This window comes from Aquarana catesbeiana, linkage group LG02 (assembly GCF_042186555.1).
Source record: "Aquarana catesbeiana isolate 2022-GZ linkage group LG02, ASM4218655v1, whole genome shotgun sequence".
Classification (NCBI taxonomy): domain Eukaryota; kingdom Metazoa; phylum Chordata; class Amphibia; order Anura; family Ranidae; genus Aquarana; species Aquarana catesbeiana.
In genome coordinates, this window is record NC_133325.1 from 313,949,061 (window position 1) to 313,977,043 (window position 27,983).

The 27,983-nt window shown below is 41.9% G+C and overlaps 1 protein-coding gene and 1 pseudogene across 2 annotated transcripts in view; both read right to left on the reverse strand.

Annotated features, from left to right (window-relative positions):
* GAS6 (growth arrest specific 6) overlaps window positions 1-23,132 on the reverse strand; it is a 126,761-nt gene extending 103,629 nt beyond the window's left edge. Inside the window, exons 1-2 of one of the 2 annotated variants that reach the window (XM_073614729.1) lie at window positions 22,889-23,132; window positions 18,386-18,549 (exon numbers count right to left, since the gene is read on the reverse strand). In XM_073614729.1, coding sequence (XP_073470830.1) covers window positions 18,386-18,549; window positions 22,889-22,958 — 234 coding nt within the window. In that variant the 5' untranslated portion in view covers window positions 22,959-23,132. Of the gene's footprint in view, window positions 1-18,385; window positions 18,553-22,888 lie in introns of both variants that reach the window. The other variant, XM_073614727.1, reaches the window with a different exon arrangement.
* Window positions 23,133-27,114: 3,982 nt separating this feature from the next.
* Window positions 27,115-27,248, reverse strand: LOC141130841 (U2 spliceosomal RNA; annotated as a pseudogene).
* Window positions 27,249-27,983: the final 735 nt, after the last annotated feature.

Below are 27,983 nucleotides of genomic sequence, written 5' to 3' on the forward strand. Positions count from 1 at the left end.
TACTCCCTAAAAAAAATAAAATTTAAAACCTTAAAAAGTACCACTCTTGTCAAACAGTAATAAACATGCAATAAAAATGAGCAATTGACTCTTAGCACTGCCACTTGTGTGTGCTGGGTATGGTTTGTTAAAATAAAAACTGACTTATCTCATTACAAGATTTGGCAATAAATTACATACATTGATTTATTACAGGTATTTTTATAGTGCCAACAATTTACACAGCACTTTGTACATCAGTCTGAACCTAGGCTAAGGTCCTCATCTCACATGCATACACATGTGCAGACATTAGGGCCCATTTGCAAAGACAGTTAACCTACCAACATTTCTGGAGTTTACAACAATATTTAACCAAAACACTAAAGCGGATTTAGGCCGCATTCACACAGGACATTAAAAAATAAAATGCAGCTTTTACAGGCATTTGACCATTTTTTTTCAGCCTCCATGTTGGCCTATGCGAACGTGTACACATAGGTATTTACAGGTGAGGAGGAGCGTTTCGAGGGCCAAATAAAAAAACAAACAAAACACACATTACCTGTGCATATGGGCAGAAAAAATGCTTGATACACCTAAATGCCTACAAACTTGTGTAGATGGGCTAAGCCCTAGGTGCGTTTAGTGCTTGAGTGGTCATTCCTTCCAGTGGCCAGAATAAAATAATATTCTGGCCAATGGAATGAATGAACGCCCAAACGTGCCTAAACACATTGCAAAAAAACAGCTTATGGCAAGATTTCCAGCAGCTTTTTTCCTGCCAGGAGCAAAGGCGTTTAGAGGCGCTGGGCAAACAGTAGTGTGCATGAGGCCTTATGGGCAGTTTCTATAGCTGCTTACTGATATTTATGGTGGCACACAAATATTAGCAAACCATGTATATCAGCACTTTTTAATGAGATTTGTACCGACGCCTCACATGGATCCCAATAAAATTCCCAAATAGTAGGCAGTTTATTTAGGTGTTCACCGCTCCAAGATGATTACCTCTCTTGAGGTCAGCTATCTCCACAGTTAAACAGGGTGCTGGCTCTGTTTGCAACAGAGATAATGGAAAAAAATGAAAGGCTGGATAGCCGCACTCCAAATATTCACCTTTATTGAAAAGTAAAAGCAAGGCATCAAAGGTAAGTACAGACTAACTGCACTGCTGCTGACATGTTTCACACCAGGCATGGTGCTTAGTCATAGCTCATGACTAAGCACCCTGCCTGGTGTGAACAATGTCAGCAGCAGTGCAGCTAGTCTGTACTTACCCTTGGTGCCTTGATTTTACTTTTCAATAAAGGTTAATATTTGGAGTGCGGCTATCCAGTCTTTCATTTTTTTCCAGTAGCCAGTTATTAAGCATATGATCATAATATTGGGGGGGGGGGGCAGCATTCATGGCAATTGGGGGGCAGCATTCATGGCAATTGGGGGGGGGGCTGCATTCATGGCACTTGTGAGTCTGCAGATGGGCACTGACCCTTATTTTGCTTCACAGTTCTTTATTTAAAATTTAAGATTTTTTCCTGAAACTTCCCTCTTAAAGTGAAGGCGCATGTTATACGCCGATAAATACCGTATATCCAAATAACATGCCCAAGCTCATCTCTTTACTCACACACAGCCACAAAGGCAAGAGAATTCTTGTTGGGAAGTGTATTAGTGCTCAGACGAACACACTTGGACCGAATTTTAATGGATCAAAGAATGTCAGGCAAAATGGTCGGCCCTCACGCATGTTCACTTCATCGAATTTGGCCCTCTTTGAAAAAAAAAGTTTGGACACTCCTGGCCTAGACAGATGCCTGTCATGGGATATTTTCACCAATGTTGGCCAAACGTTGGTTGTTTTGACCATACTGATTGGTGTATATTTATCTTCGCATTATGTAAGACTGACTTTTGTTGGTCTGACCATTTCTGAAGGATCAACAGACTTGTAATGTCCATTGAAATCTTTACGCTTGTTCTTATTCAGCAAGATTACTGTTGATAGGTCAAGCATGCCTCCCTTTCTGACAAATGGTGCTGGCCATACAATGACATTCTTAATGTGTTTTACAGTACAGCCATTAGCACTCACTTACTACAAAAGATCAAAAAAGAAACAGATATAGTCAAAGTATTATGTAGAACCTTTTCACATATTAACTTTTTGAAAGGTAATGTCATTTTAAATTTCACGTAGAAGCGGAGGAGCACAAAGAGCTTGTGTATAATTGTACAATTGTTTTGAATGATGCTGTGAAGAAATACAGGACTCCAATGGCCTTCTGTTCCCCAACACTCACATAAGCTGCCCTTTGTCTAAAACCTTTCACAAAGGAAGCAGATGAATTAGAATTGGTAGCTCGAGCTGGCAGACCAGCTATCCCATCTGACAGCAGAGATCTCATAGCGCCTTCCCTTTAAATTGCAGGATTAGGCCAACCCTGAACATTAGACCTAAAGGCTGCTGGACATCAGAGAAAACATCTGAGAGACATAAACTGAACCGTTAGTATCAATATCTCAAAGGGCCAATTAGTGCCCTTAGCATGTAAAAGCCAATAACGAAGCTGTCCAAGATCAATATGTGAAAGACAGGCCCTGTATGAGAGCCATGACTGGCACATTGTCTGTAGACAGAAGAGAGTAGTGTGCAGACTGAGGCTTACAAAGAATAACTATATTTTGTGCAGCTGCTACTCAGCAAGACAGAAACCAGTAAGGTTAGATGTTAGTTGAATATATACTGTATATGGTCTGGGTGCCACATTTTAGTCCAACATATGCTTTTGCTGAATTTTTTTTGCCTGGAGTTAATTTTCTGGACGCACTTCAGTGAAATGTCCTTTCTGCACCAATGAGTGACTTCTAATGGACAGTTCTCTGCAGTAAATTGGTGCTTTACTTTGTGTCATGCAATCAATTACTCCACCCTGACAGGGGCAATATAGATCAGTTCTTAATTATACTGGACACATAATTATCCTGTCCATCAATATGACTTTGCTGCCTTAGATTTGCTGTTGAAAAAAGTCACAATACCGTCAGCATAAAATGCTCTTCCGAATATCAGCAGAATGATGCTTTTCATTTCAAATGTGTGACAAAGAACTGAACACTTTATAACTAATGAAAGTAATTTAATTTCTTTAGAGAAGAATTCTGTGAAAGAATAATCGAATCCAGTGGTCTCCAAACTGCTGCCCGAGGGCCACAGAGGGCCTTTTGCTTGCTTTTATCTGGCCCTAGGTGCACTATTTCTTCTAGTGATACAATACACTGTACTGCCATCTGACACCAACGATGGGGCACAGTTCCTCTCTATTACACCAACAATGGGGCACTATCACCAAGTACCAAATGTGGAGATGTTTACTTTCACTGATACTAGGAAAATTTCTGCTTCCGCTGGCCACACTCTGGCCCTCCTAAAGTTTGAAGAACAATAAACTGACCCTTTGTTTAGAACATTTGGAGACCCCTGATCTAATCTGCATCATTCATAGCTTGGAAATTCAAACACAGATTTTACTATACCAGAAAAACTTTTTTCTTTCCGAATACCCAAAGTTATATCAAATATAAGTGGGACAGCTCACAGTATGCAGCAACTTTCTAAACTTTACTTTGTTAAACTCAAGGCCATCTGTATATATCTGCAACTTTTGTTTCTAGATAAGAGATGGACTTGCTTTGTAGTTATATTGCGCATGGAATTGTATGTTCTCCATTATTTGTGTATGCTATTCCTGTATACTCCAATTTTTTTTCCCCTAAGCAATAAATACACAAAAGCTAAACCATTTAAATAAACTGTACCAATTTATTAAAAATAAAAGCATCAAACACAAATGAAGCAGTGGGGTTGATTTACTAAAGGCAAATAGGTGGTCACTTTGCAAAGAAAGTAGTATTTTGCAAGGGAATTATCCGCATGGACTAGTGAATGGTCAAATTTCACTTTGCAAAGAAGATACAATTATGTGGAAGAAGAATTTTAAAAAAAACTGCATTTTTGCTAGCACATAATTGGACGATGGAAGTCAGCAAAGCTTCATCTCATTCACCAAAAATTCCTTTGCAAAGTGAACAGTCTGTTTGCCTTTAGTAAATCAACCCACTGTATCAAATAATGTGTATGGTGATTTCTTCAGTTTTTACGCACTTACCTAACTGTTAAAGGATAAGTTCACCTTTTGCAATATATTACATCCTAAATATGGGTGGAACATGTAACATGTTCCAGCTCCTGCCACCTGTTAAACTGATCTCCCCCATCCTGTGGCAGCAGGCAGGAGGTCTTCTCCCAGCACACGCTGTCACAATTTAAAAACAGCGAGGCATCCATTCACAGCAATCTGTGAATGAGAGAACTACAAGTACCTACATCCATTGTAGCTGACAGCTTGTAGTTTTCAATGAACTGTGAGGGCGCAGATGAGCACACTTGTAGTTCATTCACAAGTCCTGCAGCTTGCAAACAGTCACCCGTATCGAAGGTACAGGCTGAAACCTGCACAGCTTGCCTGCAGAAGTCTGACATTGCACCCCTGATCCACTAATTATGAGTACAATGCTTTCCAGGCTATTGCAGGAAAAAATAATGCACTTTTTTTCTGCAAAAAAATTGTATTTATTATTTTTTTTATAAAAAGGTAAACTTAGCCTTTAAATAATAACATTCTTATATAAAGAAACTGAAATGTTTGATGCTGTGTATTTGATCATTAGATTGTTTAATTTGTCAGATATAAGCCTAGGTTTACATTAGTGCTGCTGCATAACCAGGTGGTTTTCATTAAGTTTTTGATGCATTCTCATACCTCATGTGGCAGAGACTGGTGGTTAAACACAAAACCCTGCCAAAGATGCATATACATGCAGATTTCACGTGCTTCCATTGAAGTCTATGGGACCAAAAATGCATTGTGCTGCACCAAAAGAAGCACCTGCACCTTTTCAAAAATGCACCACTTTGAATTGATGTAAAAGGGTACCATAGAGCATAATGTGATTTCCATAATAGTGCACTGCAGCAAGACGGAAGACACAGGCAAAAATTGCCCTAGTGATTATTTTATGGACTCATTTGTTACATAATTTTGTGTACAGAAAAATGCCCATAATGACCCTTAAGGACCTATGTGATCTAAAAACCACCAGTTTAAAAAAACAAAACAAGAAAAGCCAAGTACATTAAAATATAGAAAAAAAAAAGTGTTAAAAAAGCTTCACAATCGAACTGTGCCAAGCTATGAACTCAGGCAGCAGCAGCCAGTCAGTACCTATGCCTCACACAGATTCACAGAGGGAACAGAGGGAGTCCATGCCACTTATAGGCAAGCCTTTCAGGATATATAGGCATTAGGATTGTCGAGTAGCCAGAAGCAAGAGCAAGGGAGATCCACTCTTAAATTTACATTAGGTGTGCGTTATGTGAAGTATCAGCTGAAGAATGAAATCAAGCACGAAAAGCATTACTAAACCCAAGAAGAAAAATGTTGCAGCTTACCAGACCTTAGTTTTCCTTTTTTTTTTTTTTTTTTGGTAAGAAAACATTTTGCAAATACAGAAAATACCTTTTGATCTTGAAGAAAAAAAAATTAAAAAAGCAACGTCCTTGTCACATTCTGTGAGGTGAAAAAACAGTAACAGCATTATCTCTCTTTGGCAAACTATTAGTCCCATCATATAATTGAGATGGTCAAAGGCAGACATGTTTGAAGTCAAGCCTGTTTGACAATCATGGCTCCTTCCATAGATAGCAAGGAGAAATTGTGTAGCCACAAAGGGACCAAAAGTGTGTTATTTGAAGCATCATCAGGTGAAAATAGAAAAAAGCCCCCATATTTGAGGGTTGGTAATCTCCAATATATTCCACTCTGGTTTTGTGGTTTAGATCGGGAGTTTAAACTACAGGGTCTGCATTTAAATATGACCCCCTCCCCCTTACTGAATAATATGCAGAATAAAAAACACCTGTCTATAACATCTTAATGGTGATCTTCAGTAGTTTGTCTACGTAAGAAGGGTCAAAGTGGAGTCTTCTGATGTTCAAGAATTATATTTTCATGTTTCCAATTATGATGTGATGAAATATTTCAAAGTTTCATAACCCAGGGCCAATGGCTTTGAGTTCTATACGGACTGATTTTACAAGGTCTACAATAATAATAATAGAAGTAAGAATCTCTAGCGAAATAATCACATTATAAAATTATTAGTTTCCAGCCCCTGCTATTGAGTTCGGTTCGGGCACAAATTACTAAAACAGTTACACAAGTGTATCTATGGTCAAAATGTAAAATTATATATTAGGTTTCCGCATTGTATATCAATTATTTCTAGCCTACTTCTAATAATTTGAAAGATATTGAAGTTTGTAAACTTACTTTGTGAAAAATCCCACACATTTACTTCCTTAAAGTGGGTGTAAACCCTCACATATACCCAGTGAAGTTAACAGCCTCAGATGATACACAGAGATGAAACAAATTTCCCTACATAAGTTTTACATGTATATCTGTTTACATGTCTTTCCCTTTCTACACTCTTTGGAAAGTGCAGGTCCTGTTAGAAATCTTGTTTCCTCATTCAGCAGTGGGTGTGTAGTCTGGGCTTACACTCCGAGAGCTGATTGGAGGAAAGGGACACCCCTCCCCCAATCCACATAGGCAGATAAATAAAAGGAACTTGCAGAGCTGTACTGTGAATAGACAAGCTCTCTGCTTATCTACCTCTAAGCTCACTTCCCAACACAAATTTTCAGCTGCTGTTATCTTGTGTGTCAGAGAACTTGTCAGAAGTGACTCTGCTAACAGAGGAATGGAGCAGCAGAAAGACAGGGCATGTAGAGCTTTGGAGAGAGATACGTAAAACTGTAGATATATGTGCCCAGGTCAAATTTAATGAATGGGGTTTACAACCACTTTAAAATCTGTAACACATTCACTATGCCTTGTGAGTAGGCACTGCTGAGTCACACATTTCACAGGAGGAGGAGGAGGACAGAGGAGAAGTTCAGGAGGCAGAGTCAGAACAGAAATCACTGCTTGCAGGCAGCACGGTACCATGGGATATGTAGTCCTTAAAAATTGAAAGTAAACCAAGTGAGTGAGCAGAGGAGCAGCTGCAAAGCATGCAGGGAATCCAGATAGTTGTAGAAAGATATGGCCAGCAGACAGGCAGCACTCAACATCAAAGGGGATTTTTCAAGTAAGTTTATATTGGATTGCCAAAATACCTGTTTGTATTTTTATTATAATGCTGAGGTTATTAAATGAAAGTGTATGCTGTCACTATAGAACTCCTTTAAATAACTTACAATCCAAACAGCTAAATATATGTGTCCATTAATTTTTAATAACTTTCAGCGGATACAAGAATGGCTGGGATGGGAAGATTGTCAAAGACTATAAAAAATGCATTAACTGCAGACTAAAATATTTTGTGGGCACCACTTTAGCCAGCTTCCTTGTCTTTGTGTTTCTATTAGCCTATACCCAAAAGACAAGTAAAATATTCTATTCAAGCTACTTGCACACTTTACGGCTGTTATAGTGGCGAGCTTTTAACCCCCAAGAAGGTTAAAAAGGGGTTAAAAGCACCCATGTATACAGCGCTCCCACACCACCCCAAAGATGGTGCTTGGGCAGCGCTGCCAATTGATTTCAATGGCAGTTTAGGAGCGGTGTATACACCACTCCCGCACCGTCCCAAAGATGCTACTTGCAGGACTTTTTTTCCCATCCTGCGAGCGCACCGCCCCAGTGTAAAAGCATTCAGGCTTTCACACTGGGGTGGCTTGAGAGGCAGTTTTCAGAAGTTATCAGGCTAATAACAGAAGAACAGAGCAGGAGACAGCCACAGGACATAGTGCTTTGAAGAGAGATAAGAAAACACTGCAGATATATCTGCCCAGCTCAAATTTCATGAATCAGGTTTACATCCACTTTAAGGTATTGGCCTCTGAAGGTGCAGGTTTATACAGGGTATAGCCTATTTAGCGCCTTCTGCATAAAATACCATTACTGTGAGATACCTCCAAGAACCCATCACAAGATTTCACCAGTATGCAGCTCCTTTGGGGGAACACATAATAAATTCTGATTTAACCACATTACTTAACAGGCAATTTGGCCTGTATAGAAGGAGGCATGAGACTATATGCGAGACAGGATTACTTTGTATTTAATCATGCCCCCACTTAAAATAGTTGCAAATAAGAAGTCTGTCACTGCCCATGCTGGGGAGATTCATCTTCACTAGTGATCATTGCCACCAGCAAAGAAAGTGATGGGAATTACAACGTTTTGAAATTTGCCTCTAAACTTTCTAAACAAAGGGCCAGCCTACTGTCCTTCAGGCTTTATGGGAGTCGGACTGAGGCCAGTGGAAGTAGAAAATGCCCCACCATTGGTATCCGTGGGAGCAAGAGTGCCCTACCATTGGTGTCAGTGGGAGGAAGAGTGCCCCATCATTAATATTAGTGGGAGGAAAAGTGCCCAATCATTGGTATTAGTGGGAGGCATAGTGCCTCATCATTGGTGTCAGTAAAAGTAATAGTGCCCTATTGTTGGTATCAGTGACAGGATTTATGTACAATCATTGGCGTCAGTGGGAGGAATAGTGCCTTGTATCATTGTATCTGTGGGAGGAATAGTGCCCCAAGGGCCGGATAAAAGCAAGCAAAAGGCCTCAGTTTGGAGACCAGTGCTCTAGAAGAATAAAGAGAAATCTTCCATTTGAAAACAGGTTCTGGAGACAACTTTCTCAGAGGGTCTTTCCCCTAGCTTTGGGGAGCTCTCTGTACTTGCAAAGGCAATTGTGGAACTAAACTACATTTAGTTCTATACAGTATATGCAGACTGTAGTCAAATATTAAATGCAACTTTTCTTACAAGTTATCACAGAATTATTTTTCCAGCTGCTTTTTTTCTAAAATGCCACAAGGAAAAATAATTAAATTGATATTCTTCAAATGAAAGGCTTGGCTATGACCTTATAATCTATAAACTCTTGTACTGGGTGTGATGGTACACAGAAATAACAAAATTAAACTTAAAGTATTATTGTAAAAAGGAATTGTAATTACTTAAAAACTGTGTCTTGTTGACTGTTTGGCTTATGTTCAAATCTAATTGTGCTTTCTGGTTATTGACTGTATAAGATGGGACAAGGCAGGGTGGCAGAAATCAATAAATTACCTAATGGCGATGACCTCACTCTCCACCTCTACCCTGTGAAGAGGTCACATGTGTGCATTTAATTCTTAAGGTCACAAGCAATCCTAGTACAGACAGCCCCTGGCAATATGCTCCTATGTATCCACACTACCAGAAATATTGGAACAAAGGGCAATTGTATTGGGCATGAGTATTTGGACACTACATTTAATTAAATGCAACTTGTATATTGACATGAAATAGTATTTACTTATTTTCACAGAGAACTTTTCTGATTAGAGGTCAGTTTTACTTAAGCAAATACATTAAAAAGAAGCAGAGGGAACTCTAGTCTCATGACAATCTATTTCTCCAGGCAATGCAAGCCTGCTTTGCTGAAAGAAAAATAATAATAGAGAGCCCAGCTAAAAATGTACATTCAATAACTGAATGAAAGTGAGCAGTGACTGGTCCCCTTCCCTTTCAGACGACTCCATAGGTTCCATTCAGACAGCAAAGATCTAAAAGTAAATACCCACTGCTGTGTTTTCTCTAAGAAAAAAAAAATGTAACACTCTGTGAGGATCATGGGTGTACAATGTAATAAAGGTTTATTTTATAGATTTTCATATTAACAAAAAAAATATTATATATATATATATATATATATATATATATATATATATATATATATATATATATATATATATATATATATATATATATATATACACATATACATATATACATATACATATACACACACACACACCCATACATACACACACACAAACTATTTTCTTGCAAAGGAAATGGGTAAAATAAAGAGGGAAGGTTAATGTTATCAATGGTTAACTTTAAAGTGGAGTTCCACCCAAAAGTGGAATTTCCACTCATCGCATTCCTCCCCCCCTCCAGTGTCACAGTTGACACCTTTCAGGGGGGAGGGGGGTGCAGATACCTGTATATTACAGGTATCTGTACCCACTTCCGGCATAGATAGCAGCAGAATCTGCGGTTATTTACGCCACTTCCTGCCCCGCCCCCCCGCTGTCTGCTGGAAAACACACAGGTCCCAGAGACAGCAGGGACCATCCGTATTGCGCTGCGCGACTCGCGCACGTGCAGTATGGAACCGGGGAGTGAACCCGCAAGCCTTCACTTCCTGATTCCCTTACCGAAGATGGAGGCGGCAGCACCCAAGGACCGAGAGACGGTTCGGCCTAAGGTGCCGACATTGCGGGCGCCCTGGACAGGTAAGTGTCCATGTTTTAAAAGTCAGTAGCTGCAGTATTTGTAGCTGCTGACTTTTAAAAAAAAAATTTCGGCGGAGCTCCGCTTTAAGTATGACTAGGCAAAACATTTTTTTTTTTTCCCCCAGTTTTGGATAGAGCGGAGATGGATTAGAACCCCTGTCAGTATTTATTGCTGTCTGTGTCCCCGGAGATTCATCCTCTCTATTTTACATACTTATATAAGTAATAAAGGGGAAATCTTCCAATGGGGACACTAGTGCTAGGACCTAATCGTGGATTTTTGTTCGAAGGATGTTGGCTCAAACTTGTTTTGCATACACACGGTCACACAAATGTTGGCCAACAATTCCAAACGTGGGAACGCGGTGACTTACAACGAGCCGAGAAAAAGGAAGTTCAATAGCCAGTGCGGCTCCTTCTGCTTGATTCCAAGCATGCGTGAACTTTTGTGCGACGGACTTGTGTACACACGATCGGACAACAAAGTTTTGTTGGCGGAAAACTTGAGAACCTGCCAAGAAACATTTGTTGGTGGAAAGTCCGACATCAAATGATCAATGGAGCATACACACGGTCGGACTTTACGACAACAAGCTCACATCCAACATTTCCTGTCAGAAAATCTGTCCGTGTGTACAGGGCATAATGACGAATTTAACAGTACCCCCATAAAACGCAGTACATTATCATCAATGATATACAAGAGGATAAAGCCCTGATTCCAGAGGCCAGCCTGTAAACTGGTCACCGTACTGGTAATAATAAAGCACAAAAGGGGCAATAGATTGATTGCAATCAATTTCAGGTACCTTATATACTCGAGTATAAGTCGAGATTTTCAGCCCTTTTTTTTGGGCTAAAAGTGCTCCCCTCGACTTATTCTCGAGTCACCGCCATCTGTCCACATGATCAGTGTGTCATGCAGGCAGACGGCGGCCAGCGTGTGCTACATACCATTCGGCAGCCTCTTACTGTTCAAAAGCCGCGCCTCCTCCTCGTCTGTGATAGGCAGAAAACTCCATTTCCCAGCAGCCTATCAGGGACATTCTCTCATCCTCGTCCCTGGTATGAGGATGAGAGAATGTCCGTGATAGGCTGACCGCTGACTGCTGGGAAATGGAGTTTTCTGCCTATCATGGATGAGGAGGAGGCGCGGCTTTTGAACAGTGAATGGCCGCCGAATAGTAATAGCACACGCTGATCGGTGGATGCAGAGCGGCACACGGAGGCATGCACAGGACACAGGTAGGTTGCACACATACACAGGACACATACACAGGGACACATGCACAGGACACAAGACACATGATACATGCACATATACACAGGACACATGACACATGCACATATACACAGGACACAGGGAGGTATACAGCTGCAGATGGGCATTGGTGACCCTCTTTTTCCACTTACAGTAGCTGCTTCATTTCTCACCCTCGTCTTATACTCGGGTCAATACGTTTTTCCCATTTTTTTGTGGTAAATTAGGGACTCGACTTATACTCGGGTCGACTTATACTCGAGTATATACGGTACTTGCACTGCTTGCATGTCAAAAATACATTCAATAATTTATTAATAATTACAGAGCTGTCTTTTATATCTACCTGGAGTTTGACTTTAAATCCACAGACAGCAAGGCTTCAGAAGGGGAGCAGCAATAGTAGCTGCTGTAATTCTCTCAGGACAAGTTTACAACTACAGCATACACTTTTTGATTCCTGGAAATAGCATTTATATATTTTTTTTTTTATTACTGACTCAGCCCTGCTGTACTATGTAAGAATAGCCATGAACACCCTATTGTTTTAACATATACTCTTCTGCCTGTGTATAACTGCAAGATCCATGTGGACCCTACAGGCAGTGTTCTTTCCAATAAAGGGTGTTTTGTTTTTTATTTGTTCAGTTTAAAAGAAACAAACACTTGTAGGTATGCATTCTAGATAGTATGCTTCTTGAGGGGACTGCTATGAATGTACAATATATGTAAAGCACTCCGTAAATTGACAGTGATATACAGTGCCTTGAAAAAGTATTCATACCCCTTGAAATTTTACACATTTTGTCATGTTACAACCAAAAATGTAAATGTACTTTATTGAGATTTTATGTGATAGACCAACACAAATTCACACAGAATTGTGAAGTGGAAGGGAAATGATAAATGTTTTTCAAAATTTGTTTACAAATAAATATGTGAAAAGTGTGACGTGCATTTTGTATTCAACCCCCCTTTACTCTGCTATCCCTAACTAAAATCTAGTGGAACCAATTGCCTCCAGAAGTCACCTAATTAGTAAACAGAGTCCACCTGTGTGTGATTTAATCTCAGTATAAATACAGCTGTTCTGTGAAGCCCTCTGGGGTTTGTTAGAGAAGCTTAGTGAACAAACAGCATCACGAAGGCCAAGGAACACACCAGGAAGGTCAGGGAGAAGTTTAAAGCAGGGTTAAGTTATAAAATAATATCCCAAGCTTTGAACGTCTCGCGAGCATTGTTCAATCCATCATCCGAAAATGTAAAGAATATGGCACAACTGCAAACCTACCAAGACATGGCCATCCACCTAAACTGACAAGTTGGGCAAGAAGAGCAGCCAAGAGGTCCATGGTAACTCTGGAGGAGATGCAGAGAGCCACAGCTCAGGTGGGAGAATCTGTCCACAGGACAACTATTAGTTGTGTACTCCACAAATCTGGCCTTTATGGAAGAGTGGCAAGAAGCCATTGTTGAAAGAAAGTCATAAGAAGTCCTGTTTGCAGTTTGCAAGAAGCCATGTGGGGGACACAGCAAACATGTGGAAGAAGGTGCTCTGGTCAGATGAGACCAAAATTGAACTATTTGGCCTAAAAGCAAAACTCTGTGTGTGGCAGAACACTGACACGGCACATCACCCTGAACATACTATCCCCACCGTGAAACATGGTGGTGGCAGCATCATGTTGTGGGGATGCTTTTCTTCAGCAGGGACAGGAAAGCTGAATGCCCAGTCAAAGTCCAGACCTAAATCCAATTGGGAATCTGTGACAAGACTTGAAAATTGCTATCCACAGATGCTTTCCATCCAATCTGACAGAGCTTGAGCTATTTTGCAAAGATGAATGGGCAAAAATGTCACTCTCTAGATGTGCAAAGCTATTAGATACATACCCAAAAAGACTTGCAGCTGTAATCGCAGTGATGGGTAGTTCTACAAAGTATTGACTTAGGGGGGCTGAATACAAATGCACGCCACACTTTTCACATATTTGTAAAAACATTTTAAAACCATTTATCATTTTCCTACCACTTCATAATTATGTGCCACATTGTGTTGGTCTATTACATAAAATACATTTACATTCTTGGTTGGAACATGACAAAATGTGGAAGATTTCAAGGAGTATGAATAATTTTTCAAGGCACTGTATAAATACCTGTAATAAAGAAATAAATAGAAAAAAAGCACCTGTACCCATGTTAATTCTACGCAAAATAATCACACATATACATAAATCACCAAAACACACTTGTGTAAAGATCAGTACCAGTGTATATCTTTAAAATCCTTATTCTGGCATTTAGGTCAATTTCCCAAGCTACCCATTGCACCAGCCATGTGGAGATGACTTTGAAAATTACCAACAGGTGGCATTACAGCCCTTACAGGATGGCAAAATTCTCATCCACCATTTCTCCACTCTTCTGGCGCAACTGTGGCCGGATAGGAAACCTATTACACTCCTTAGGGGAATGTCCCAACCTCACTAACGTCTGGAATCAAATATTTCAAATAATCCCCACATGCACGGGAATCTTGGCTAAACCCAAACCTGCCCTCGCCCTCCTACACATAGGAATAAATCTTTTCCATTCTTCGCATAGATCAGTCATATCTCACATACTGCTAGCAGCCCACTCAATGACACTCCAAAATTGGAAATCTCCATTAGCTCATAACCTCTCAGATGTGGAAAAAATGGTAGACCATAACTATACTTTTGAACGCATTTTTGCCGATGAACGCCATGAGGCCATTATTTGTAAGGCATGGAGTATATGGATGAGCAGGAGGGGAATCCCCTTACGCATGTCCAGCCATTAACGTCACTGTATTTACCCATGGTATTATATTTGTTTCTACCCATGTGACTTGTACCGCACTGTATTGTATTTTGTTGTTTGTTTCACACCTTGTTTGTGTATTCTTATCTATCTCTATAATCAAATAAAAATGTATTGATATAAAAATAATTATTCTGTAAATTTTCACCATGTGAGCTGGTCAGCCACTAAACACTCCCAGTTTTCCACAGTAGCTTCCATTCTCGATGATATATTCCTTCTACCTTCCAACACTGGTTACCAGACCAGCAGCTCTCGTGTGATCCTCCCAAACAGGCTCCCAACTGACAGTTTAGTCTGGGAAGAACACAGGAGTCTAAAAGGGATAGATTTGCTGCAGTTATGTAACATTACACACCCCACTTTAAAAAGAGTATACCATTAAAGTTTTAAAGGTAGAGCTTAACCATAACTAGATGGCATATAGCTTGTGAAAGTATGGCGCAAAAGTAAAAACTGGCATGTTTTCTCCTTTATACAATACTGTTTTCACATATATTTAATAATTTTTTTAATTTTAGTGCTGCTCATCTCCATCTTCATTGTAGACACTTCCTGTCTACATACATGTGCTATGGCAGCAGCTGCATTTCATTTCTCTATAAAGCTTCCTGACGGTGACAATCGTTGTGGCTGCTTAAAATCACTGAGCTGAAAGTGCATGTGACAGGGTGACAACACAGGAGAGCAACTGGGAAATGGACAGAGCACCGTTACCCCTTAACAGGAAGTGTCCTTAAAAACAGCCTCAGTGGCCAGACAATTGACCTTTACTGATTACTCTGTTGACAACACTGAAATTTTGGATTTATCCTCACTTTCTGTCTCAGTTATCATAGTCACCAGGACAAATATAGGGGTGATTATCCCCATCGGGGGTAGAGATCACAATAAAAACATAGGTAGTTCTGAGACTGAAGTGGCACACAGTGAGTTCAACCTCTTGGCGTCAGCTCCCGCCGCCTATTTAAAGGGATTGGAGTTCCGGGAGGTGGGGTGGGGCGGGGCAGGGCAGGGCTTGTGACCATGTGACCGCTGTGATTGGCTGTCATGGACGGTCACATGATCGGAAAACTCCAGACTGCAAGTACCGATCGGGAGCTTTCCATGAGCCGCCGATCACTGCTGGAAGCACGCTCTCGGCACAGCACTGTAGGCGCTATTGCACATAAATATGCAATAGCACCTACAGTGCTGTGCCAAGGCCCGGCCACCAACAGTCCGCATATTTGCGTGCGCTCGGCACCAAAGTGTTAAAGGATACATTCACAGGTTGCAGGAAAAAAAAAAAAGTGCATTTATTATTTTTCTTTTTAGGAGTCTACAGAGAATTGCACCCTCAATTGGCAAACTACGGGTGCAATGTCAGGCTTCTGCAGACACTCAGTACAGCTGTCTGCCCATACCTTCCATAAGGGCAGACAGTTGCAGAAGAGTAGGAAGAATCAATGAACTGCGAGTGCACTCACCAGCGCCCTTGCAATTCATTGGGAACTACAAGTTTTCTGTCACAGTGGAAGGCGGGACTTCATTCTCAGATAGTTGTGAATGAATGACGTGGCTGTGTGAGCGGAGCCCTGCATAGCCACACGGTTTTAAAAAATTGTCACAGCAGGTGCAGGGAGAGGATCCCCCCCGCTCACTGTCACAGTGGGGGATGTGAGGGAAGGCGGGGGGTTGCAAAGCTGCTGCATTATTAACATATGATATGTTGAATGTTACACCCTGAATACCTGTGGCAACATTACACAGTTGAGTGTTAAATTCATTGGCATCTACAGCAAAAAAATGCCTTTCAATTTGTGTATGAAAGAAAGCCAATTCTGACACTTTGCTCCTACATGTAAAAATCATATTTTTTTTTCATGAGAGAGAAAATAATTTAGAACCCCCAAACATTATATATATGTTTTATAGCAAAAACCCTAGGGAAAAAAATGGCCGTCATTGCAACTTTTTATGTCACACGGTCTTTGCACAGCGCTTTTTTTAAGCGTGTTTTATTTTATTTTTAAGAAAAAACTGTTTCATGAATTAAAAAAAAACAAAAAACACAAAAACACCAGTAAAGGTAGCCAATTTTTTTTGTATAATGGGAAAGATGAAGTTACACTAAGTAAATTGATACCTAACATGTCACGCTTTAAAATTACGCACGTTCATGGAATGGCGCCAAACTTTGGTACTTGAAAATCTCCGTAGGCGGCACTTTAAAACTTTTTACAGATTACTGGTTTAGAGTTACAGAGGAGGTCATTGGCTAGAATTATTGCTCTCGCTTTAACGCATGGTGATACCTCACAAGTGTGATTTGAACATCGTTTACATATGCAGGCGCAACGTACGTATGCATTCTCTTCTGCATGCGAGCACCCAGGGACGGGGGTGCTTTAATTTTTTTTTTTTTTTATTATTGTTTCATTTTTTTTTTTTTTTTACACTTTCCTTTCAATAAAAAAGTTTTGATCACTTCTATTCCTATTACAAGGAATGTAAACATCCCTTGTAATAGGAATAGTGTGCGACAGATCTTCTTTATGGAGAGATGTGGGGTCTATAAGACCCCACATCTCTCCTCTAAGCAGGAAAGGCTGAGATAAAAAAATAAATAATATTTTACGTTCTCAGGCTCTCCTGCCGAGTCCCCGCCATGGTTTACTTCTGCTGGCACGGACAACATAACGTTGCGCCCAGACCTCTGAGAGTCATTGAGATTGATGGGGACCATCTGTCCCTCGGATTTCTCTAGGACTCTCTTCCGGCGCTGTTGGATTCCTTCTTCGGGTTACCGATCGCACAGGGGAGGTCGGAGAAGCAGCGGAGGGAGGGGGCCCCTCCCACCGCCTGTAAGAACGATCAAGCGGCTGAACTGCCGCTATGATTGTTCTTATGGTGCACAGAATCAATGGCTGAAGAGAACGATATCTGAATGATGCGTGTAGCTGCAGGCATCATTCAGATCTCCCCACTGAAAGTCCAGGACGTCATATGACATACCATGGGCGCGACGTGGTTAAAGCTGGATACACACTATACAACTTTTGTTGCTCGATTTCCTTTAGATTTACCTTTACTAACTGTATGGGGGATGGGCTGCCTGGGATAGCAGAAAGACAAGATCCTTGTGTGATCCCCTGTCAGAACGGAGATATGCCTTGTTTACTTCAACAGATCCCCATTCTGTCTCTGCGGGGAACAATCGGGGACAGAGGGCAGACATCGAATCTGCCGGACCCGCTGATTGGCTCTCCCGCTGGCCAATTGGCGCGCGCGTGCCCACAGAAAGCCGCGAACGAGCCTGACATACAGCTATGGCAATTCACGCAGCCGAGCCAGCTTGGTGCATTATAACTGCGGCGGCTGGTCGGCAAGTGGTTAAATAAGTACTAGCTGCTGTGCTCTTATGTGCAGGCAATAAAAAGAGGGTGAATCTTCTCAACAGGGACCCATCAATAAAAGCCTGCCAGAGGTTCTACCCCTTCCCTACTCTATCCTTAAAAAAAAAAAAAAAAGTTTACATAAAAGCACCTATATCTTTTGCTCCTTTACCCAGACATAACCCACCCCTCCAAATATGCATACTAACCTTGATCTAGTGGTCACAGCCTCGGTTATTGGTTTACATACAGCTTCACAAGTCTTATTGTCCTGACTGCACATTACAGCTTTCCAGACGGTGTGGTGTCCTAAAGCTGGAAAAGAAGGGAGACCGCCCCATAGACCTATGTAAACCAAACAGCTATCGAATTACGATATCAATCCCTGGAGAGAGAGGCTGGATTCGTTTATGTCAGAGTAAATGGGAAAAAGTGAAAAGTGGACTTTGTTTTAAACTGTACTTATGTTTTACATAGATAGGTAGAAATGGAAATACTTACCGTTTCTGGAACATTCTCGAAGACTTCCCTTGCTTCCTCTTTGGTGCACTGTTCTTCTACACATTCCCGTTCTAAGTGGCCTTGCTTGGTTTCTTCAAACAGATGATTAGCCCTCTTGTGTCTTTGGTGCAAAAACTGCACAGCTTCCTTAGCAGACAACAAGACTGCTGCGACCAACAAAGATAAAAATAGAAGGCTGTTAGTACATCAATAAAATATTTCCAGAGGCACATAAATAAATAAAATAATGTATAGCAAAGCATTTAGCCATTGGTGAATTGGAAGCAGAATTGCACACGCTCAACATGAGACCTAGAAGAAAGCAGAGATTTCTAGTGGAGAGGTGTCTACATCAGTGATTTCCAGTATTGACCAGCTAGAATATTTAAATAGTTACATTGGTCCAAGCTGGAGCAATGTACCTATGTGTAACATAACCATACCTAGAATTTTGACCCCTTTCACACTGGGGCGGTTTGCAGGCGGTATTGCGCTAAAAATACCGCCTGCAAACCGCCCCTAAACAGCCTCCGCTGTTTGTTCAGTGTGAAAGCCCGAGGGCTTTCACACTGAAGCGGTGCGCTGGCAGGACGGTGAAAAAAGTCCTGCAAACCGCTTTTTTGGAGCGGTGAAGGAGCGGTGTATTCACCGCTCCTTCACATTGAAATCAATGGGACAGCGCAGCTATACCGCGGCAATACCGCGGCTATAGCCGCACTGTACGAGGGATTTTAACCCTTTTTCGGCCGCCAGCGGGGGTTAAAACCGCACCGCTAGCGGCCGAATACCGCTGCAAGAACGACGGTACAGCAGCGCTAAAAATAGCGCTGTTGTACCGCCGACGCCCCCACCGCCCCAGTGTGAAAGGGGCCTAACCCCTTGCTGCCAATCCCCGGTTCTTTAAGAGAATCTAACTGCCAGGAGGCAGAGGTGGGCATTCCGATCATGTGACGTCTGTGACTGGCTGTCACAGCAGTTACATGATTTTAAGCTCCGGATCACAAGTATGCATTGGGAGCTTTCAAATTAAATGTTGATCCATGTATGGGCAGGCTGGTTGTGCATAAGTCTATTGATCGACAACCAGCCTGGTCGGGTTTTTGCCAAACAATTAGTGATGGTGGCTATAGCCAGAAACACTGATCATTATATTCTGATGGAAGAATGAAAAAAAAATTAATCACATATGGGCAGCTTTACCGTGCTGGGAGCACAGAAAACCATTCCCTATGGATGCACATATGCAGCCACTCAGCAATAAAGCCCACTCCCCAGCAGGCGCATATACACGTGCAGGTTAAAATGTGAAAGTGTGCGTTTTGGTGTGCTTTGGCTGTCATATAATAATGCACAGTAAGAAGAATCCCATACTGTTCAAGGGGTCCGTTCACACCTAAGCAACGCTCTTCTGTGTGACTTAGAAAAAGGTACAAGTTTTTGGGTCTTAGCAGTCACTGTCTATGGAGGGGATACCCTGAATCCCTGCTTTTATAGTAACAAATAAAAGATTAATTTAGGTCTCATGCACACTGCTGTTAAACTCTAAACGTTTTTGTGAGTTTAGGCGGTTTTTTCCTGCCCTTGAACTCCCCTAATGTTTTCATGCACACGTGGATGTTTTTAGCAATTTAGTAGCAGGGGAGCTTAGAGGATGTTTTCTGCATTCCCTGAAATTGCATTCAGAAGAGGGAATTGTGACCACAAAAAAAACCCTGTACGCTGTTAAACACGTGTAAATGCCTTTAACCGCTTCAATACCGGGCACTTTCACCCCCTCCCTGCCCAGACCAATTTTCAGCTTTTAGCGCTGTCACACTTTGAATGACAATTGCGTGCAAACAAATTAAAAAAGACCGAAAAAAAAAAAAAGAAAAATGTTTTTCTTTGTTTCTGTTATAAAATTTTGTTTTCTCCTTCACTGACGGGCACTGATGAGGCTGCAATGATGGGCACTGATGAGGTGGCACAGATAAGGTGGCACTGATGGGCACTGCCAAGGAGGCACTAATTTGCAGCATTGATAGGCAATACTAATGGGCACTGATTGGCACTGACAGGCATTACTGATGGGCACCTCCAACAGTGGCTGCTCTGATAATCAGTGTAGACCTCCCCCGTCAGGAGAGTCGTCAATCGGCTCTCCTCTTTTTGCACCTTGTCAGCACAAACTGAGGAAAGTCGATTACCAGTACTTCCTAGTTACTGCTGTGATCAGCTGTGATTGGTCACAGCTAATCACGTGGTAAAGAGCCTATGCCCTAGGCTCTTTACCAAGATCGGAGATGCGGTGTGCATAGGATGCATTAAGGTGAAAAAACACGAGGGTTTACAACCCCTTTAATTGAACAAGCTGAAGTTAGAAGACGATTGGCTACCATGCACAGCTGCACCAGATTCCGAGTGTCCCTATGTCTTTCGTGATGTGAACATTCTTCAATAAAGATTGGGATGTAATTGACAATCCATCATGTGTGCGAATACGTGCATTTGGCTGTCACAGAGGTCACACAATCAGAAATCTCTGAGCCGCTAGTATGCATCGGGAGCTTTCTGGTACCCACCAGCTCACTCTCAGCACGGTAAGTTGTCTTAACAGAGCCGCATATATGCGTGCAGCCGGCGTCAAGGAGTTACAAAGAACAAATAAAATAAACAAAACATGAAAATGCAGATGCACGCATGTGAACCTAGCCTAAACTGGCCCTAATATGGGTGTGCATACACATAAGTATGTGGGAGAGGGATCTTGGATTGTCAGCTCCTTGGTGGCAGGGACTGATATGAATGTACAGTTTGGAAAACTCTATAAATGCCTGCAAATGTGTTTTTTTTTAAATTTATTATTATTATATTTCCTGCCTTGATGATCGCATTCCTACATTAAGGGCCAGTTCACACTTGCGTGATGCAGGAACCCTGCAAATCCATTGCGGGTTCACGCATTGCACCTGACTCGCATGGCAGTTCACACTGCCCTATGCGAACTGCGAGGAGTGTCAATTAAAGATGACCTCCGGTGTGTTTGCACAGCTCACGTGCAGAGCCCGCCAGGAAGTCGGCACTGCGCTGTGCTAAACACAGACAGTGAGACATTGTCCCGATGCGCGGCTGCAGAGATCGGGAAATGTCTCACCGCCTGTGATTAGCGCAGCGCAGACTTCCTGGCGGGCTCTGCACGTGGACTGTGCGAACATGCCGGAGCACATCCTTAGTGTCAATACATTGGTAATGACAACCCCATTTCAGTTCGCATATCGCACTGCGAACTGACAGTTCGGACATGAATCAGATTGCAAGGGTGTGAACTATGGTTGCCACCTCATCCCTTTAAACCCGAACACATATGAATTACACAGGTTCTAGGGCTAATTTAATAAAGATAAGAAGAGAAGACACACAAGTGTAAACAAACAGACCCTTTAAATAAATAAACTAAATAAATAGAAACATAAAGATAAATAAATAGATCAACAAGCTAAATAAAACAAAATAGATAAACAGTACAAATAGATAAACAATATAAACAAATACGCAAAATACATAGAAAAATTGTCCTTTATGAAAAAAAAAAAAAAAAAAAAAGTTTACCTTCTATGTTTGATTTTTATTTTTCTATGTAATTAATGTATTTGTTTACCGTCTATGTTTATCTATTATTTTCTATGTATTTTGCGTATTTGTTATATCGTTTATCTATTTGTTATTTTTATATGTATTTTGCGGCTTTATTATATTTATCTATTTTTTTTTCTATGTATTTAATGTATTTGTTTACCGTCTATGTTTATCTATTATAAGCTAAATAAAACAAAATAGATAAACAATACAAATAGATAAACAATATAACATATACGCAAAATACAAAGAAAAAAAAAATAGATAAACAAATACATTATTTTTTTTTTTAATTCCATGTATTTGTTTACCTTCTATGTTTATTTTTTGCCATGTATTTAAACATAGAAGGTAAACAAATACATTAAATACATAGAATAAAAAAAATAGATAAACATAGAAGGTAAAAAAAATACATTAGATACATAAAGATAAATAAAATAGATAAACAAAGCCGCAAAATACATATAAAAATAACAAATAGATAAACCATACGATAAGTAAATAAAGACATAGAAGTATAAATAGATCAAAGATAAATAAGCTGGGTGAAGTGTAGAACTACTAGAAACCTATATATCTGAAAGGATTTGCACTCCTCCTGATAGAAGAAGGAGATAAAGCCCTCCAGGGGCTCCAGTACCCAGGTGTGTCCCTTGTGGCCCGACCCTTGGTGTCTCTTTAATTGCCATGTGTAGAGACAAGCAGCGGGCTGGGTGAAGCAATCATGGAGCCTTGCTGACAAAGCACCCAGCTCCCTCCTCACATTACCATGATAAAGCACAGTGACCCCCTGAGCGCCGTGTGTGAGAGGAGTCACCTGGGGGCACACATAGGAGACAAGCAGGAGACGAGGGAAGGTGGCAGGAGAAGTGCCTGGGTACTCACTGGCATGTGTTAGGTCTGCAGCCAGCAGGGTGAGGAGCAGGGCTGCTGTCAGGGTGGCTGTGCTCGGCATGTCGGGTTGAGCTGTGTGCTTCTTCCTATAGACGGACAGAGCCAGCGGGGTGTGTGCCTCCAGCAGTAGGAGCTCCTAGGAGAGAATAGCATTCACAGGCAGTAGCAGACACGTCGGGGGAGGCTCGCTCCCTCCCAGTCATTTGATAAAAGTTTGCATACATCAACAGACACACCTAGATCAGCCTGACAGGCTGAAGGAGCAAGGAGAGAGCACAGCCTGCCATCAGCACATTTCAGGGGCAATCATATCACACTACACACAGGGCAATTGACCGGGACTGGAGCAGCTGTGCAGGGCAGCCAATCAGCTTCCATTTTCAAAGGGCTCATTCACATGAGCGAAGAGCATGAACAGCTGTGTAGGGCTCATTCACACCACGTGCGGTGACGTGGGTTTATCCACACTGGGTAAACACGCTGTTTTCTATGTGCCCTATTCACACACCAACATCGGTGTGATGTGCAGAAAAAGGCGGCATGTCTGCATTGTTCTGCACCTCACCGCGCCGTCACTGTGCGACACTTTGCATAAATTGCCAGCGCTGCACAGTAAAGCTTCCTGCACACTGGACATTAAAAAAAAAAAAAGACGCCAGTTCCCTTGGCAGAAAAAAATCACATATTGAGGATTTTTTGCACATAGTTTAAGAGAGTTTTGCAGTTTTTTTTCTGCCAGAAAGCTTCAATCAATAACGCAAACAAAAAGTTTTTTTTTTTTTCTTGTCTCTTAGGCCTGGTTCACACCTATGCATTTTTTAGTTCAGTTTTGCAGAAACATACAGTCCTTTTAACATGGTTTCCTATGGATGTAGTTCACATCTGTGCATTTTATGAAAAGGGTCAGGGTTTTTTTTTTCAGTTTTTTTTTTTTTTTTAGTTCCATAGACTTCAATGGTTTAAAGATATGTTTTGAAAAACGCAAAATGCGTCTGCAATATGCACACTTCAACCTGCATAGGTGTGAATCAGGCCTAAACGTCGAAGCTTAACGACTTGCCGACCATATAACCTAGCTATACGGCTGCTCGGCTGCGCCAGATCACGTACCTAGTATGTGATCTGACACTTCCGGGTAGGGGGCGTGGGCGCATGCCAGCAGATGTCAATCACCGGGTGCCAGACGATGGATTACCACCAGCACCCAGTGATCCTCATGAATTTTTCACAGGACAGGGCTCTGCCTTGTTTACATAGTCCTGGCAGCAGGGAAGTAATAGATTTTCTTTCTCAGCAAAGCAGGGAATAAAATCGATTACTTCCCTTAAGCTACTTTCACACTGAAGCATTGCGGGCACTGGCGGTAAAGCGGCGCTATATTTAGTAGCGATTTACCGTCATTTTAGCGGCGCTATTCGGCCGCTAGCAGGGCAGTTTTAACTCCCGCTAGCATCCAAAAAAGGGTTAAAACCGCCCGCAAAGCGTCACTACAGCAGCGCTTTGCAGGCGGGTTTGGAGCGCTGCCCCATTGTTTTCAATGGGAAGGGGCGCTTTAGGAGCAGTAAATATACCACTCCTACACTCTCCAAAGATGCGGCTTGCAGGACTTTTTAGACCGCCCTGCAAGCGCACCACTCCAGTGTGAAAGCCCTCAGGGCTTTCACATTGGAGTGCATTGAGCGGCTCTTTCAGGGCGCTTTGCAGGCGCTATTTTTAGCACTTTAGCGCCTCAGTGTGAAAGGAGCCTTTGTAAAAGCACCACACACAGTGCACCAAAACACTAGCTAGGCACACACTTAACCCTTTGATTGCGCTAGATTTTTAACCCCTTCCCAGCCAGTGTCATTAGTACAGTGACAGTGTATATTTTTAGCACTGATCACTGTATTAGTGTCATTGGTTCCAACAAAGTGGCAAGTGTCACAATGTGCGCTGCAATATCACATCCCTATAAGTCGCTGATCGCCGCCATTACTTGTAAAAAAAAAAATTAAAAATTCCAGTATATATCCCATAGTTTGTAGACGTGATAACTTTTGATCAAACCAATCAATATACACATATTAGGAATTTTTTTTACCAAAATTATGTAGCAGAATACATATTGGCATAAATGTATGAAGACATTTGATTTATTACATTTTTTTATTGGATGTATCTTATAGCAAAAAGTAAAAAATATTGTTTATTTTTTTTTTCAAAATTGGCGATTTATAGCGCAAACAATAAAAAATACAGTGGTGAACAAATACCACCAAAAGAAAACTCTATTTGTGTGAAAAAAGGACATAAATTATATTTGGGTACAGTGCCGTGTGACCATGCAATTGTCAGTTAAAGTAACGCAGTGCCGTATCGCAAAAAATGGCCTGGTCATGAAGGGGATAAATCTTCCCGGAGGTCAAATGTTTAAAATATGCCTCTGATTGTCCTAAAATACATGTACACATAGGTTAACATTGACCTGCTTCTACCAGCAAAACACAAAACTTCTGTAGAAGCGATTTTTAAGCCAGCGTGCATGGACCCTAAAACACTACATTTTACCATGCAGGCTAGTGTGAACAGAGCCTCACAGTAAACAATCATGGCATGCCACTGCCTTGAAAGTATCTGTTTTAGGTCCAATTCACACCAGAATGTGGTGTCAGAAAGCTCTGTACTGAGCACGTTCCGCACCGTATTCAAAACGTACTGTACTTGCGATCTGCAGCGGGTGTCAATGTTAGCTGAATTACATCCCACGCGCAAGTCACAAACACAGTGCATTTGCCTGCATCAGATCTCATGGCACTGTAGTACCATGTGATGCATTTGCTGTGCGTTTTATGAAGTATTGCATGCACTACATTTGGTACGGTCCAGTATGATTTTAGCCCTTTCAAATGAATAGGCTGAAATCGCACTGCACCTAATTCCAATGTGAATTGCACAGGAACACACAGCATGTTCAGGTGTGATTCATGGTGTGAACTAGGTCTTAAATTGGAAGGTTTAGTTATTTTAATTTTTTATTTCAGTTACTTATATAGCGCCTTCAATTTATGCAGCGCTTTACATATACATTGTACATTCACATCAGTCCCTGCCCTCAAGGTGCTTACAATCTAAGGTCCCTAACTTGCATTCATACATACTAGTTATACTTTAAAGTAGTTGTAAACCTTTACAAATACCCAGTTAAGTGACTGGCCTCAGGTGATACACAGAGATAAAACAAATCTTCCTACAGAAGTTGTACCTGCTTATGCCTCCTGATTTTTCTTGAAAAGCCAGTGGAATGCAAAACACACCCAAAAACTTTCGGTGCCAAAAAAAGTGCACACACATAAAGAGTGAAACACAAAAACGTGTAACGGTGTTACACTGATCCTCCACTAGGAAAGGACCTTACCCTGATCCCCCAGGGCGTTAGGCTCCAGACAGGGACTGAGGTACTTCACTTGGGTCCATCTAGCCGAAACCAAGTACTAGGTGGGACACCCCCATAGGGAGACCCCATGAGAGAGGGTGAACCAAGCCAAAAGGCCTATTATCCAGCCCCTCCCAAGACTTTCAGAGTAGGCCCGAGGACCCACACTCATCACACAGTGACAAACGTGTATACACATCAAACAAGGAATACAAAAAAGTGACAAACACGGGGATAAATAAAAGAAAGTAGGGAAAAGGAAGGTGGGAGGGTGAAAAGTGACCATTGTGTAATACAATGGCGCGTCCCCCCGGCCAGGAATAAAAATTTCCCTTGGTCCTAGCCAAAAGGCTAGGCCCTAGAGACAGGTGCGAAAAACGTGTGTTGTGGTGACCATGGTGCCATAAATCAAATGCCAAAACATTGTGACTGTACAGCACCCCTAATCTGCCACTTCAGGAGCACATTCACCACTGGCTTTTCATGCAAACCTGACCCCCAGCCCAGACAATAGCAGCCCCCACCCCAGCCAGGAAGGCCTGGAGTTCTGGAAGCTTGCTGAGAGCCCTTTACCATTAGGCCCCACTGTCGCTCCCATCCCTCCTACCTAATTACATTCGGGAAATACTAATCACTCCCCCCCCCCCGAAGGAGGAGTCAGTGTTTTCTCCCGAAAAACTGACCGGAGCTAGAGCTACCCCAATGTAGGCCAGAAGGCCAGGGCCAGGTCAGACCCAGTGGTTCTCCATCCCCCATCAGAAGGCTTCCCTTTCGGCTACAAACCACTCCAGGTTACCTTTACACCAGCAGGTTTTGCATAGCCTCCGTCATCCCCGATACCACTTCGCCGTAGATCAGGGACAGAAGCAAGCGCCACCTCCTGGCAACGGATAAGAACAGATACTACACTTGATCTTAGCCAAAAGGCAGAGAAGCGAACCTGCTTATGCCTCCTGTTCTCTACAACCATTCAAAGTGCAGAATTTATAATGCTTGTCTGAGCTGCCAGAAAATGGGGGTGGTAACCGAAACTTCTGCACAGCTCAGCGAGGAGAGCTTTGAGAGCTGATTTGGAGGAAAGACACACACCACCTTTCACACAGCTCACAGAAACAGAGATGAGACTATCAATCTGCTGGAGATCCCTCCCGTCACCTTTTTTTTATGGTGTCAGGAAAACTTGTCAGAAGTGACTCATGCTGATAGCAGAAGAAGGAAGCAGCAAACATAAATGACACTTAGTGCTCTTAATTGATACATGCACACACTATACAGGGACATGCTCTGTTGGTGTTTTATGTCTGAGGTTTACAACCACTGGTTAGTTTTGGGAGGCCATCATATGATGGAGGTAAAGAGCCAATCAGCAGCTCTTTACCACATGATCAGCTGTGTCCAATCATAGGTGATCACAGATGTAAACAGGAGCCTTCAGCATTCCTTTGAGGAAGGGAGAAGAGAGTCGATAACCGGCTTCTGGAAAATAGGCATGTACAGTGATAATCAGGGCACTGATTATCAGTGCAGTCCCAATAGTGACCACCAGTGCTGCCAATCAGTGGCCACCAGTACTGACAACCAGTGCCCATCAGTGCCTCCTTATTAGTGTCACTTATCAGTGCTGCCTCATCAGTGCCTCCTCAACGGTGCCCACCAGTGCTGCCTCATCAGTGC